The 16,357-nt window shown below is 36.4% G+C and overlaps 2 protein-coding genes across 2 annotated transcripts; both read right to left on the bottom strand.

Moving 5' to 3' along the window:
- Positions 1-717: 717 nt before the first annotated feature.
- Positions 718-2,433, bottom strand: LOC106135666 (tyrosine-protein phosphatase non-receptor type 23-like). The gene has a single exon (XM_013336028.2). The coding sequence runs from the start codon at positions 2,431-2,433 to the stop codon at positions 718-720; it is 1,716 nt and encodes a 571-aa protein (XP_013191482.2).
- Positions 2,434-7,673: 5,240 nt separating this feature from the next.
- Positions 7,674-9,689, bottom strand: LOC132902576 (proline-rich protein 12-like). The gene has a single exon (XM_060948342.1). It carries the CDS (start codon positions 9,687-9,689, stop codon positions 7,674-7,676), a length of 2,016 nt encoding a protein of 671 aa, XP_060804325.1.
- Positions 9,690-16,357: the final 6,668 nt, after the last annotated feature.

Below are 16,357 nucleotides of genomic sequence, written 5' to 3'. Positions count from 1 at the left end.
GCCGGGAACCACACGGCTTATTTATATTGAAAATTTTGTAAAATAGTATCATCATACCAAAGTATTATTTTTACTAGTAACTTTGTTTCGCTAGGGTTTCCGTTATGATGCAAATTACATATGTAATCTCTTATTGGGAAGTTCCTGTATTGTAACATGACATGTTCTGCAAGATGTCTCAAATTCAAATTTCAGTGTTTCGTCAATTATGAAAATACAGGAAATTATTTTGTTTTGTTATCGAATTAAAGCACATCGAGTTGCAGCGCCTCTTAAATTAAAAATAATTTATAAATATACCTTCGTTAAGTGGGTCAAAATTTAAATATACTTTGTATAAAATTAGTTTATCATAAACTGATATAATTATTACGAGTATCTGACCGGAGACACCTGGCATATGTGTAAGTACTTTATATGACGTGTAATTTATATATGAAGGGCAGAAATAAACAACTTATCATCGTCAAACAAGAATAATTTAAATAAATATTAGTCAAATGTGTTCATCGATTTGCACAATGTTATATGAATAATTTGACGAAAAAAATTATTAACAATTTTATTTATTGATCAATAAATATTTATTTTACTCCTCTACCCTATTTAAAATAAATAGAATTTAAATAACAATTCTTCATATAAATTAAATAATAAATTATTTACAAATGACTACGAATTCTACACTAATAACATTCGCCATATCACAACGTTTGGCTACCGGAAGTGATCCAATGGTCTTTCTAATGGCAGCTGAAGACCTAAAGGTATATGGTTATGATACCGTTGATCTTCGCCCTCCGTGGCGCTCGTAGCAGCAGTATCTTCACTACGTCCCTCAGCATGAGGCAATCCATATTCCTGTCCAGGTTGTTGCAAATCATATTGCTGCTCATGTGCGTGTTGAGCGTAATCTTGGGCGTGTTGAGCGTAATCTTGAGCTTGTTGAGCGTAATCTTGAGCTTGTTGAGCGTAATCATGCGCCTGTTGCTGCGAGAAATCATGCCCATGTTGAGAATAATCGTGCTGAGAAAAGTCCTGATTCGGCTGACTGTATTCGTGGTTAATTTGCTGGGGTACACCATATTCATGACTTAATTGATGTTGATTATTAAGATGCTGCTCGTATTGAGCCTGGTCGATTTGATGTTGAATATGATGCTGAAGATTATGAAGGTCATGATACTGTTGGTCTTCATTTGTGTGTTGTTCATAAACCTGAGTACCTTGCTGCTGAGTGAAGTGGTGAGAATCATGTGCCTGAGGGTAGTGAGTATCTGTGTGTTGCGTCGAAGCTATATCGTGTGGCGGTACTGGGGACCAGCCATTGTGATCGAATGGAATCGCTGGCTGTGTAGGTTGAAGGTGAACTGCAGGCTGGGTGGGCTGCAAGTGCACAGATGGCTGCGTCGGCTGAAGATGAAGGGTAGGATGAGGTATTGCTTGTGTAGGATGTACAATATTTGGAGTGGGTTCCAGGTGGACAGTAGGAGCTTGTTGCTCAAGGACGCCCTCACCAGTTGCCGCTTGTGGTACCAAGTGCAAGGAGGGCACAGCCGGTCTGTCGTACAGCACTGGTCCAACAGGAGCCGGAGCCACTGGTGCTTGTAGAGGGAATATCGTGTTGTAATTTAAGAGTGGGTATCTAGGGTAAGTAGCAAAATAGGAAGTTTGAACAGCGTTGCCTGGACGTATGACGTAGGGGTATTGTGGAGTGAGCGGGAATATTGGGGCAGGAGCGGGCACAACAGGAGCAGGAGGTAGCGGAATCCCAGCTGGCTGAAGTGATACAGGCGCTGCGGGGAGGAATGGTTTTACATCGATGTGTCCCTGCGGTAATAACGGAATTGGTGGTGAGCCAACAGGAATATGATGCGCTGGCAATACCGTTTCAGGACGCACGACAACTGGTGGTGGAGCAGGGATCGGGTGCACAACATTACCAGTTGGTTGGGCAATGGGAACTATTGGGGTTGGAGGGTGAGGATCTGCTGGTACAACTGGAATTAAGGGTTTAGGCTCCAAATGATGATGGTGATGGTGGAAGTGATGATCAGGTTTCGGTACCAATACAGTTTTCGTATGGGGGAACTTCAATCCATAATGTGGATGAGGCACTGGGACCTTGTGGCCAACTGGGACAGGATATCGGTGAGCGAGAGGATGCGCGAGTGGCACTTTGACAGCAGTCACTGAAGCTGTCGGAGGGTAGGTCACCACCAAAGGCTTCACAACCGAGTGTGTAACATGTGGAATGTCATATCCTAGCTTGAATGGCGGCACTGGGGAGAGTATGCCTCTCTTGTGATGTTTGGAGTGTCCTATCAGCTTGGCTGCTAGTCGGGACTTCGCTGCTTTGAGATGTGCAACATCCGCCGACGCTGACATGCAAACGCACAACACCACCGCGATCTGAAACGCACGATGCACCATTTTTAATTATTTTCAATATTATTTAGAAGAGTTCTTGTCACTGCCACTGTCACTGCACTTTATGTGTCACTACTTACAGTCGTCAGTCTCATGTTGGCACGGTCGCCTGCCCGATACAAAAGACACAGTTAAACCAAGTGTCATCGTCCACCAGCACCCATACTTATAACTTAAAGTGCTACCAATTTGTATGTAGCCTGCGTATGAGTTTCACTCGGGGTAGCCGGACGTCTAACATCGAACTTAGTCCATATGTGATAATGCTTTCGTTCTCAGTCATAAACGTTCGTATCTGAATTATTTGTGGGGAGTTAAGATCAAATTTCAACTCCATCTAAGTAAAATAGAGTTCATTTTTAAGTAACAAGTTTATCACAACCACAGTAGCCACGTAGGTTGGCGTCATTCCTGTAACATGAGGAGGCGAATGCATACCAATTAATCGACAAACGTAATCAGAGAAATTGTACTAGCGATGGCAGTGCCGAACTAAGAACTCATACAACATACTACTAATGTAAAATAATGTCAGTGTGTCTGTCTGTTAGGATTTTATTGCTTGACCACTGGACCGATTTTGGTGAAATATTGCATACTTGTTGTAAATTTCAGTTCAAACATAGGCTACTTTATCCTGGAAAATTTTATGAAAAACCAGAATTTAGTTAAAGCTAGCGCTGTTGCGGATACAAAAGGCAGACAAAAGTAATCCGATAATGTACTGATTTTTTCGTATAATATTGTTTGATAAATCTAGCTTCCCAATTGTTAAAAAAATCACACAAGTTTAACAGGAGTTTGGAAAAGTTTGGAATATAACACGGCTATATTTTATATACTTACTCGTACGTTTAGAGTGCGTCCCATTACACTTGTTGCGCATGCGCAGTTCGTCCTCCAGGTTACCAAATGTCCGCGATCACTTTCCTTGGCTCTCACTCCCGCGCCGACGCGTGCCGGACACCCAGATGTTGTAATCATTATCTGATCTTATAAAGTTAGGTAACTTATTATGTTACTGGGTTTCAGGGTTTTTGTGATGGAGTTGGTGTTTGAACGCAAAAACATTAAGATGTTTAGAACAGCGATTGATTGCGAACGTTGATTGCTTAGTTTTATCTTGAGTAATATAAAAACAAAAACGGGAAGGGCATATCGAGGGAAGGGAGAACACACAAAGCATACATAGACGAAAAAAAATTTTTTTTGTTTCCAACCACTAAATACATGATTTCGTCCGTTTTGTAACTGTTTTTGTTACTTTCTATTAAAAAAAAATCCTTTAGTCTATGCATGCTTTACGTTTCGGGAATATGGTTGCACCCTCAATCGGAATACATATTTTTCGGCTTCGCCCGCGTTATTAAAAATTCCGATAACATGGTTCCCACAGGAACTTTGGCGCGCGCGTTAGTCAGTGACCTCCTTTATTTATTTGGATGTTAAGATGATCTTATAAATAAAATTCTCATGTCACAATTTTCGTTCCCGTACTCCTCCAAAACGTTTTGACCCATTCTCATGAAATGTGAGCATGTTGAGTAGGTCTGAGAATCGGCCAACATCTATTTTTCATACCCTTTAGTGATAAGGGTTGTCCACCCTTAACATTTTTCTTTAAGTAGAAATTACTTAAAAATTATTTAAATGGCAAAACAACGTTTGCCGGGACAGCATGTATTATATACATAATACGTAATCCAGTTCCCGCTCATTGGTTTTGCAAAACAGGCGTGAAAAGCTATTTTCGGCAGGCAAATTGAGTGCAACTGTAAATACTTGAGCTTAACACCATTCCTGAGCAAACGTAGCTGCATTCCTCTGTACTAAGAGTCCTGAGTCTGCTACACCATTGCCGTTAAGTTATATAAATTATTTAAGTATATGGTATGTTTAAAACACACTGGAAACGGTGTTCTGATCAAAGTTCCCAACGTTATATAGAGGCTCAGTAGAAGCATTTTTGTGTGTAAACTTACAAGTCCATTGTTCGATACCTTTATTCATGCTGCAATGAATTCTTTTTTTGATTGGCTAGGATCTTGGATATTTACATTTGATTGTTCTGTAGCTATCTTAAAATCTAATATCGTTGAGGTAGTACCCTCTAACGGAATAGAACTAATCTTACTTAGATTCAATGTCTATTTATTTATTTAGCAATGTAAAGTAACCTATATCTTTTTCTGTAGGTAAGTAAGTACTTTAAACTATATGAAGGTTGGTACGTAAAATTTTATGACAATCGTTTTAGTAGTTTAGCTGTGAGAGATACGAGTAACATCAAATAACAAACTGACCGTATGCCGTGTGGTTCCTCGCTCCAATAAAAAAAAAAGAATTGGACCACTATTTCTCTTTCTCATGGATGTGGTAAAAGGAGACTAATGGTTTACAAACTTAGGATTTTTGTTTTAGGCGATGGGCTAGCAACCTGTTACCAATCTCAATTCTATCATCAAGCCAAAAAGCTGAACATGGCCTATCAGTCTTTTTAAGACTGTTGGCTTTGTCTACCCCGCAAGGGATATAGGTAGACGTGACCGTATATATGTATGTATGCAACACAATTACTTTCGCGTTTATAATATTAATATTGGATGGATTTGAACCTTATTAATATTGTGACTTATATGATTGAGAAGTTTTGATGTACAGCACTTGACTCTCAGTTGTAATGTAGTCATTAGTATGTTAACCCATGATAGCTAAAAAGGAGGAAACATACGCAATCCAACACATTTGCTTATTCAACATCCGTCAATCTGCTTTAAGAACGTGATGTGCTAACACCAAACTGATTAAACTGAGTCATCTAAATAATTTTTAAGTTAGTAAAAAAGAGAATTTTATTTTAATAAATACCTAAGCTTTATATTTCTCAATATACGTACATGCAAAAAACAAACACTTTCACGTTTGTTTAAGTATCGCACTTGCTAAGTGTGCAAGTGTATTTGTTTGTACGTCGTTCTCGTCAAAACAACTGAACCGATTTCCATAAAATATTGCAAACATTAAGTGTGGCGTATGTACGAGGGTATAGATTACTTTTTATATTTAAATTTCTTATAAAATAAGTAAGCATTAACATTAAAATATTGATTGAAAACTAAATGTATATACTGTGAAGTTTCAGCATGGTAACAATCTACCAGAGCGTGCCTAGAAATCTGGCAGTATGTATTGTCATGTTGAATGGCAATTTTACATCCTCATGCAAGCCTATTTCAAGCCAATTTCAATTCTGTTGATTCAAATTTTGAAGTCTAGCCAAAAGCCTCCTCGTAATCTTATACTAAAACAAACCTTGAGTGTTATTGCTTCTCAAAATGCCAGGGGTCTCAGCAAGAAACAATTAGCAAAATACATTATTTTATTCTTTTATTGTTATATTATTTTTGGTTTCTTTTACAAGATAAGGAAAGGGTTTTGGGCAGACTTTTCATTACTGACAATAAGCAATATTTGACAAAAGATCAAAATGTGATTAGAAAATTATAATTACCTATTTCTTTTACAATTTACTACAAGAAATAGTACATTTTCTTATAACAATGTACATTTCTGTGCAATAAAGATATTACAAACAAACTGATTTAGTAACTCCCTCTCCCTCTATGTAATTTACTAACACCCAATGATACAGCAAAAGCTATGTAAAAATGATTATTCCTCAGTTTCCTATAGGTAAAAAATGTTTTTTTTTTATTTATTTTCAGACATCAAATGCCCTTAGTCACATACCTTACTTACATACATTTAAATATAACTTAAAAAAAAAACTTTGGTATAAAAAACTGGGATTTTCCTAAACTTTTACGTTTTTTGCTACAGAAAATCTCTTTTTCCAGACCCGAGGTGACTACTTGAAAAAGAACGGGCATACTAGGTAGGTTCAAAATGATTTTTTTTCTCAAATTTGCTTTCTACTAGATTTCGACGTATAGATAAGTAGAAATCAGATCGCGGCCGGGGTCAAGGCCGCATCGAACGATGTCACCTGACTGTCGAGAGTTATTTCCACGGTCACTTAATTGATTGATTTTGAGGTAAGTTTGATTTTTTATTTGTTCTGTGGTATACCACGCTGGATACCTACTCAACAAGTTTTGCCGCCATATATTATAAAAAAGATTGAATTAAAAAATGTTTACGCTTATAACATTATTTTTTGGTTCGCAATACATGAATGCCCCATAGTGGTGGGTATAATAGTTTCATTGGGGAAAAAGTTTAATTTATACACAATATTTTCTTATTTATTTGAAGTATAGATATATATATTTAGGAAGTTATTTTTGTTGAACTAGGTACTAGCAATTCTATAACTAAAACTTGTAAAAATAGTCTGAAATGTAGTACTTATTCATTATTTGGTTGCAACGTTGCATAAGTACTATAAGTTTGATTACGAATAAGTATATTAAAGGTTGAGAAATCCCTTTTTTATGTATGTACATATGGTTGGCGCATTATTTATTTTGAACTCAAAATAGTTATAAAATTCTACCCATTCCTTTCTATTTCTTGTAATCGTGGCTTGATAATACCTGAATTTACTACGCGAACAATAAACCTCTAAACTTGGTCTCGATTTGCATTGCAACTCGTGCCACAAAAATGCTTACGAAGCAATTAGGTCATTGCACTTTATCTCGAAACAGTTGCCAATGGTCGCTGTTTCTACTTTATTTCTAATTTATCTCAAACATCGGACCTTCACCCATAAAGTCGACAGACGTTGTCGCAGATTCGACGTGCCTCGACCAAATCGAATTTCACGCCCCAACAATCGATTCAAAGACGCCAATACTAATAATGAAACTATCTATTTACGAAATTGTTTATTAGGAAACTTACAAGTACAGGTTTTCTTACAACTAGGTACAAAAATTACAAGACTATAAAATGTATACAAATTTCAATATAAACTATATCACAATACAATTTTGTTTTTAATACAATATATTTAAAGTTTTCAACGAGCAAAGATGATGAATATTAATCACGGTAAAATAAAATTTAACAAATCTTTTGCCCTTTAAGCAATGCTGACATTTTCAATAGTTCAATTTGACATTAATGACGGAATACTTAAAAATCATCAACTACTAAATGATGATTGAAGTCAAGTAAACCTAACTTTACAGTCCTGGTATGATATATTACATACAGTACAAAGAGTTAATTTTTTAAATAACTAACTAGGTATGGCGGGTCTATGCAGTGAATTAATGTCATGATATTATTTTACGGGGCCGTGAATCATCTACCTGCACATTTTTAGCATGTACGTAGTTATTACTGTAACCTGTTTCATGAACTTTAGCATTGGGGCTTAGTCTGTCTGTCCTTTCGCTGGAATCGGCACGATCCTTATCGTTACTTTCACTATCTTTGATAGGACGCTCATCTGATTCTATCTTTCCTGAGTCGTCCGTTCTTCCAGAGTCATCAGCCCTTCCCGAGTCTGTTAAACGCTCGGAATTATCTATCCTCTCAGGATCTTCACGAAGACGCTCATGATCATTTAAAAAATGTCCATTGGCTTCTTTAGCACTTTCTCCTTCTATCCGAGCAATATCCGGATCTTTTGTAGGTGGCGGAATAGTCAAACCTCTAAAATACTCTTCTTCTTTGGTTATGGGCAGTTTTTTTCCAAAATAGTCGTAATCGCCCAGAGCAAACACGTCCACGTCGTCGGATACCTCCGTTTCTTCAGCGGAACGAGTTTTGCGATTTTGTTTGCGTCTACGCCTTCTTCTAATGGGAGCTTCAGATCGGGAAGCAAGCCTAGAATCTTCTCCATACGTGTCAATTTCACTATAACCCTGATTGTGCTCTTCATCAACAGCCTCGCGACTGTCATTTTCGTCTCTATCGGGTCTTTCTGGACGTTCTCGGTGTAATTTTTTTGGACGCTTTTCCTTATATATTGGTGGCACTCGCACTGTCACTGTATCTATTTGTCCAGGATTATTTTCAGTTGGTGGGAGAACTCGTGGACGTAGTGGGCGTCGGGGATCTTCTGTCGTTGTTGTTACTTCCGCATCTTCATCGTCACTATTAGGCAGTGGTATATGAATAGTATTTGGATTATTATCATTACCACGTTGCAGACTTTGATGTGAGTCTCGACCGCCAGATCGTCGAATTTGATTGGTCAATTTACGGTCACCAAAATGAACCTTTTGATAATGATCTTCAGGAAGTTGGTAGTCATTAGATGGTTTTTTTTTCTTTTCCCAGAATTTATTTACAGCTTTTCCAAACTGTTTCACCGCTTCATCCCGGGATTCTTGCACATCCTCATAATCATCATCTTCGTTTTGCGGAGCTTCTTCTTCATAATCGCCTAAATAATCATCTTCATCTGATGCCCGTTGCGGATCAAGCACCTTCGCATCAACCGTACTAACTCTACGTTTTTCACCATTTCTTAATACAAACGCGTCGACAAACACTCGCGGTTCACGTTGCTGTGCTGGTGGTAATCTTGCTGCTCGTGGTTCTATCGCAATCGGTGCGACCAAAAATTGGTCATCAGCAACCTCTGCTTCTTGTGCTGCTGGTGCCGGAGTACTTCGCTCAAAATTAAAACTTAATTGGAATCGGGAAGATATAGTTTCAAGGCTCGGATCAGCTTGTTGTTTAGGAGGAGGCGGGGGCGCACATGGGGCAGGTGTAGTTGGGTTCGCTTTAGGTCTAGGACATGGCGGTGGTGGTGGAGGCGGTGGAGGAGGAGGTGGTGGGGGCCGTGGTTTGGGTTTTGGAGCTGCTCGTGGACGAGGGCACGGTGGCGGCGTCGGTTTTGGTGGTGGAGGCCTTGGAGGTCTGCAGGGCGGTGGCGTAGCGGCTCGTGGTGCTCCGCAAGGAGGTACAGCGGCAGGAGCTGGAGCAGGCGCGGGGGCCGGTGCAGCCTGCAAGGGCAAATCTATCCCAGGAACAGGAGCTAGCGGAGGTGGAAACGCAGCCTGTTGTTGCTTCCTCTGAACATTGTACCCGAGCACGTCAGCTAATCCTCTAAACACTATATCTCCGAATGTGCGCTTCTTTCTTACTATAGGTTCGTGTTCGTCATCTGAATCCAATGTGGTGTTGGTCGCATCATCCAGAGCAGTGCCATTTGCGATTGGAACTGTGTCGAATATATCGTCAAGCTCTTTCTGGTCGCGTGTCGTGGTGTCGGTGATGTTTTCGGCAGCGCGTGCGGCTGCTAGCAGCAGCAACAGCAGCGGCGCGGCGGTGCGCATGGCGCATGGTAGAGTGTCGCGCGGGAGGGCGGTGCGCGCAGTTTTGTTGCGCCGGCGCTTGCCCAAGCAGCGTCGCGCTTCACTGCACTCGCGCCCTCCGCCTCGGGGTAGCGTTCGAACTAAACCTTTAAAATCGGAACTAATCATTCACTGATAACGGTTTAAATGCTTGTCATCGGTTGACATTTTGCAACATTTGCAACTTAATTTCAGTTTCAGAACTACACTTTTTATCTGTCCGAAGTGAATCGTGAAAATGGAACCATTTTTAGCTGCGAAAACGAAAATTTTAAATTATCAATGAAATACCAAAAAAGGCTTCAATTCCTTTTCTCCCGCAGATAATAAACAGAACTCGCATAGATTTTTTCATATGCCACATAACCTTTCATCACCAAAAATCAAATTTCCTTTTGATTAGCAATGTTATTTCGTTACGTTAACAGTTTCTTAATGTTCATGTCATTGTGGTTCATAAAGTTTATTTGATTTTATACGACACGATTTTAATATCGTACGATTTATACGTTGTTAGACAAACGTTGTTGCTGAAATGCTGTTATGTCCCTTTTCCACGAAAATGTCTAAAATTGTTTCTTAGGGACGTCATCTAGCAGTTCTCAGTAGTTTTTGAGATTTGAGATTTTGTTAACAGTGAGTGAGTTGTAATAATGGTGTTCGATTGTATACATAAAGATAGATTAAGAATAATTTTATATGTACTTGAAATAGCAAATGACTATTTTTAATTGCGAGATTAATGTTAAAAAAGTAGACATTATAAATATATCTTGTAATTTTTTATAGAAAAAAAATATGTTTAAAAAAGGTACCAGTAAATTAAACAAAAAGTTATACTTCAAAGAACATTGGCGTGAAATTGATTACGGTTTCATTTCAAGAGCACGGCAGGTGTAAAGCGACCTCTAATAGGCCCAAGTTTATTGTATTTGCCGAATATATTGTTATTGCTTCATATATTAGTTTGCGTTAGGTGAAAGTTAATTATGTGCCTTAATTAAATGTAAATATCGATGGTGATTTTTTATTAAGTACCTTTGTTAGTTAAGTCTAGGCCCATTTACGTCATACGTTACATCAGCGCTAGTAATAGTTTCGAGTTATATGAAAAATTTAGGTACAAAGTACTTTAAAGTACTTTCCTTTATCCTAAATTACCTAAGATATTTACACTTTAGGAAGGTACGGCCTTCCTTATTTGTAGAGATTGAAGTACATTTGGGTACTGAGTGTTTCTTAAGAAATAAAAGTAACTGCTTTTTTTTCCTGGCGTTACTCTGGGTTAATTTGGCGTATTTTGTTTGGGTGGCGTTACTTATATTTCTGAAAAGGATCCCGGGGTGCGCCTTTTTGACCATGATCCTGGCTTTGAAGAAATAAAAGTATCTCGGATGAAACAATGTTCATGAAATTTCCGGTTTTAGTTTAGTGCCAATGTTTAAGAGGCACAAATGGCAAAATCCATTCTGCTGATTTGATGAATGTTTACCTTTATGAAACGGATAATTTTATGCTACTGAAACCTTAGAATATATAGAACTAAATTCTCTTGTATAATATATAAGTCTTGTTAATATTAACAAGACTGGTGTAACTATAAATTACCGTATGTAAGTAGGTACCTAGTTTCGAATCTTAACTTACACACTCGTACATACATTTAATCACGTCTTTTTCCTGGAGGGGTAGGCAGAGACTACATCTTTCCACTTGCCACGATCTCTGCAAACTTCCTTCGTTTCATCCACATTCATTAATCATCATTCATTGCGAATCTTTTTCGTCTCTAAATTTAGAATAAACCTTTCCTGAAACTTAATGAAACTAAGATTTCAAATTCAGTTCACAAAGCCTTCGTTTTTCGTTAGTGCTCTGTTCAATTTACTTATTAGCCAACTGTTAGTTATAACATTGGCTGTAACCCTGATTGCGAGCAGCTCGGTCTCAAATTGTGATTTAGCTTCCTTATTGTTTGCTATTACTTAGTAACGTTGCATTTCTTTAAAAGGTAAATTTTCCTATATCGTAGAAATTTATATTGAAAATACATTGGATTTTAATGACATTGTACCATAAAAATAACATAGGTATATTAGGTTAGGTTTTAATTGGTTTCTACAGGAAACAAGATACATAAAAAATTAGAATGCAAGAAGTCTAGTATGATTCACAAATTACAGCGAAACTATTAGGGGTACCTTGGGGTTTTTTGCTCTCTAGTCCTAGAAACGTCTATCAATATATTTATATTTGTGGAAATAGGTAACAAGAATGTTACATATTGTTATAATTAATGTTCTGCTTTCAGCCTATTAGGATAACAATATCAGATTCCAAGGTCCTTAAATAAACTAATAATTTATATTAAGTTCTGCGTAAGAACGACTACAATCGCGAAGTTGGAAGGTGGCACATATCGGGTAGCGTGATCAACAATCATCAGGATCACAAGAGTCCCCCCTCTACATCTGTACCATGTGTGAGCAAAATTTTATGGAAATTGGTGAAATTTTATGGCAGGTAGATAAAACACTTCCCCATAGAAGATATTTAATATTAGTTTGGTAAACTTTTAGTCCGTTAATTATTGTTTTTCTAGTTAAATTAGTTTCAAGTAAAAGGTAACTTTTTTTAAATCAAACAATTGTGTCAAATTTTTTGTTCGTTGATAATCGCTCTAAATTAAAGTGTGAATGATCATGATAATATTACCTACGGTTGTGTTTGGTATTTCTCAACTATTAGTGCGGTCAAGGGCTTGTTACAAACTTGCAAAAATGAGATTGTCCTTAGTATACGTCAAAGCTACATATTCGCGAGTATAAGTTTCTGTCCCAAAAAATAAATATCCAATATCAGATCTTTAATTACAATATCTGAATTTTAGCAGAGTAAGATAAGGCACATATTCACCTACATATATGTCGATATCGTAAAAGTGACTCAAAGCTAAATAGTGCATACCATTTCGAAAATGACAACCAGATGTTTTAAACGAACCTTAAGCCTTGGTGTTTAGTGGCGTAGTGGAAACACGCAAGGAGAAAGGATTACCAATTTATCATACATTTCAGAACTTGTGCCTCTTAATAAAAAAATAATATACTTACATTATATTAACATTCCTTACATAAAATTTGCTACCTTTAGGGTATTGTTTGTCTGTTTGTGAACTCTTTACCCATATACCCAAAGTAATATTTATTTTCATATTTTCTTTTTTTTTTTTTTTTTTTATTTTTTTTTTTATTTATTATCATTCCAAAAAAAACATCAATTACAATGGTACACATAATGCATTAGGTTAAAACCACAAAGGTTTGTTGTGTACTAATGCAGTTAAATACATTCTTGTTTAGCGATAGATTTGTGTTCACAATGTTAGTGAAGCTGCTAGTTCTTTTACATGATACACAATAGACCAAGAGACTAGGGGCTGTATTTTAAAGACACATATCCGAAGATTGTAAAGAGAAAAGATTTGTTTTTGTTTGTAACGAATAAACTAAAACAATTGTTTATTGAACCATTTTCACGAAATTGGACACAGTGTACAAGAGCGAACTTATCTCAATTGAGATTTGAAAGGAATAGTGAAGTGGAGGGCAACGTAAGATCTCTACCACATTGTATTAAAATATATTTTAACATCTAAAGTTCATAATCTATTAAACTGTATTAAACGATACCTACTAGTTTAGAAATAGGTACGAATACCTAGTTAAAAAAACTCAGAGCAAAGTGTATTTTAAACAATTGCTTCCAAAGGTGTACCAAGAGATTGACTGTCAAGATAATATTTCAACATCAAACTTACTAGTTTAATTATATAAACTATCAATAATTCCGTAGAAATCGGCTCATTATAATGTAAAAAAATTATAATTAGCTTATTTAAAATTAAGAGTTGTCTGAGATATCATACATACATTTCTCAGTTAAGAGTTTTATTGAAAACAGAAATTTATATACATAAAGACATAAAACTTATATCTACAGTAGTTCGGTCTTAATTAGTACCTAATTATAAACATTTCTCTGTAATACGTATGTATAACCAATTCTGTTGACTGTAGAAGAAGTTATTGTAAGTGATGACATACAAGAAAATAAGTAACTGATTATAGGACTGTCCGAATAAATATTAGGATCGATTTTCAGGATCAGGTCATTTGACCGTTAAAATGTTGAAAAGCTTTTAGTGCATGTAATGTGCTACTAACATTTTTTAGGGAATTATTTTCAAAGGGACATGAAAAAGGCCGAAACGATATTATTAATTGAAAACGTTTAAACGTAAGCAACTTACTACTGCTTTCAACTTAGCAAACAAATATCTTATTACATTTTTGCCTGTTCATTCTTAATTTATTCATATTCGTGAAAATGTGGCTTTGCCGTACAGTTTTCGGCACTTAAGAAAAACACCACTCCATCTCCCTTGCATGGATGTCGCAAAAGGTGACTAAGGTAATAGAAGCACATCTAGTGCAAGCTTCTTTGCTGGTCTGGCATCAAAAAGAGGCTATTAAATTAGAACTTCTTTTTTAGACATTGGGCTAGCAACCTGTCACTGTTTGAACTTCAATTCCATCATTAAGCCATACAGCTGAACGTGGCTCAGGACTGTTGGCTCTGTCTACCCCGTAAGGGATAAATACGTGATCTATGTTTATATGTATCAGGAAAAATGAATACTTAGCGAATTTAATAGGAAATTGCCGTTGTCAGTGTCAGGTGTGACGGCCGCACCGCTGTAGCCTAATTCGAACTAATTTCCTGCCATCGTAAGGCTTCTGTAGACTTCCGAATTATTCCAAACTATGGTTTCCTCACGTTGCCTGCACGTGTAATCTAGTGTTCTATGACAAAATTCAAGCTAATTTTAAAAAAAAAGTCTATACCCTATTTTTTAACAATTGCTTTAAGTAGCAATAGAACTAATTATTTTAAATGAATTTAAGCTATTATTAATTTTGAATTAATTTACCTAGGTATTTATCGAACTAGAAAGATTACCTCATCAGTTCACATTATTACTAAAGTAGTGTGTCGTTTCTCAAGAAAAAGTTAGATATGCTTATCGTGGATATTAACTTTTACGTAGGTATGGTATATATACGTACATTGATTAATTCTTGTTACGGACAATTGTGTTTATTCTGAGGTAATTCTAAGATAATCGTATTTCTGCTTATCCAATTAGCTCATACAATGGGCTCAACTTGTATTGACGTTTTGAGAAATAATTCTATTATATTAGTTTTTATTTAGTTGCAGAAATAAGTAGGTATTTCAAGCGTTTTTATCGAAAAATGTTACTCAGATAATGTTAACAAATAAAGATTGGACATTTTCGTAAAACCAAAATCACGATCTGTAAAGTTTTGTTGTCTTAAAAGAGAGTTTTATTGGGCTGATAATAAATAAATTTTTGGAATTATATGATCCTCGCGCGTGATCTGGTTTCGTCCTCAGCGCTCTGGAGGGAGAGTCCTTTGACTATGATCCCAAATGTTGGAATTCCAAAACCTTTGCAGAGGAATTAGAAGGAACAGCCACATTAAATCATGGTAAAAGGTTTACTAGATAAATATGCCTATTCCCGTCATCGTATTTTACGACGTCCAAGAGGAAGAGATGGTGTGGTCCTATTTTAAAGTGCTGAGTATTTCACGGTGTGTATATGATACATGTATATGTTGTATCGTTAACGAAAAACTGCCTTTATAAATATTTTTTGGCATATGGATGTTTTACATGTATATGTACTCTCTATAAATTTCGATTGTTTTATTGAAACTGAATGAGTCATAGTATATATGTGATATCAGTTTCAAGTTTGTTTGACTGAAAGTCGATGAGTCACAGTACTCATATACATACATATATGTTGTATCAGTTGTGATAAAAGGCTACATCTGCGACCTTTTAAATGTGCGAAAAAACTGAATTAAAAAATACTTATTTTACTTTCTGTAACACTTCATCTGCATACGTGGGAAATGACTAAGTTATATCGAGAATCCAATTTCATTAGTCATATTGATATAGATAATTTGATTTCAAAAATCTCAATCACTGGTTGACTGGAAGCAATCCCGATTGGGATAAGTCCGCCATTGTATGTATACATATTCTTCTAAATCCAATGACTGTTTTCTATTTTCTGTTACCTTTTTTTTATGTGTTCAGTCCAGTTCCAGTCTTGTAGCTTTTGGATAAAAGATTTCATACAACATTTTTTAAAGATCTTTTAATGTCTGTATTAAGATCTAACGGTGGTTCCGAATAGATGTTGGTTCAAATAAAGAACGTCAATAAAGTGGAAAAATTCACCATCACTCAAAGATTGTAAAAACCTGATTGTTCTAGGAATTCAATAAGGAAATTTGTAGTCTATAAAGAATTACCACAACGATGAATAAAACTGGGTGGAGCAATTGGTTCGGTAACCCAAGTCTCAATTTTCGGATTCACTCATCAAATTAAAATCTTATCAAACAAGTCTGATTACACCGATTACCAAAACCTGATTTTGTAAAAACATTCTATTAATAACTCGTTATATTTTGAAAAGTTACTTAATAGCTTCAAAAACGGCGTTTTAGTCTATAATAAGTTGAATCGACGCTACATTTTCATTG

Source organism: Amyelois transitella, chromosome 15 (assembly GCF_032362555.1).
Source record: "Amyelois transitella isolate CPQ chromosome 15, ilAmyTran1.1, whole genome shotgun sequence".
In the NCBI taxonomy this organism is placed as follows: Eukaryota; Metazoa; Arthropoda; class Insecta; order Lepidoptera; family Pyralidae; genus Amyelois; species Amyelois transitella.
Note: the sequence above shows the minus strand (reverse complement) of the source record. Positions and strands in the feature narration are given on the sequence as shown.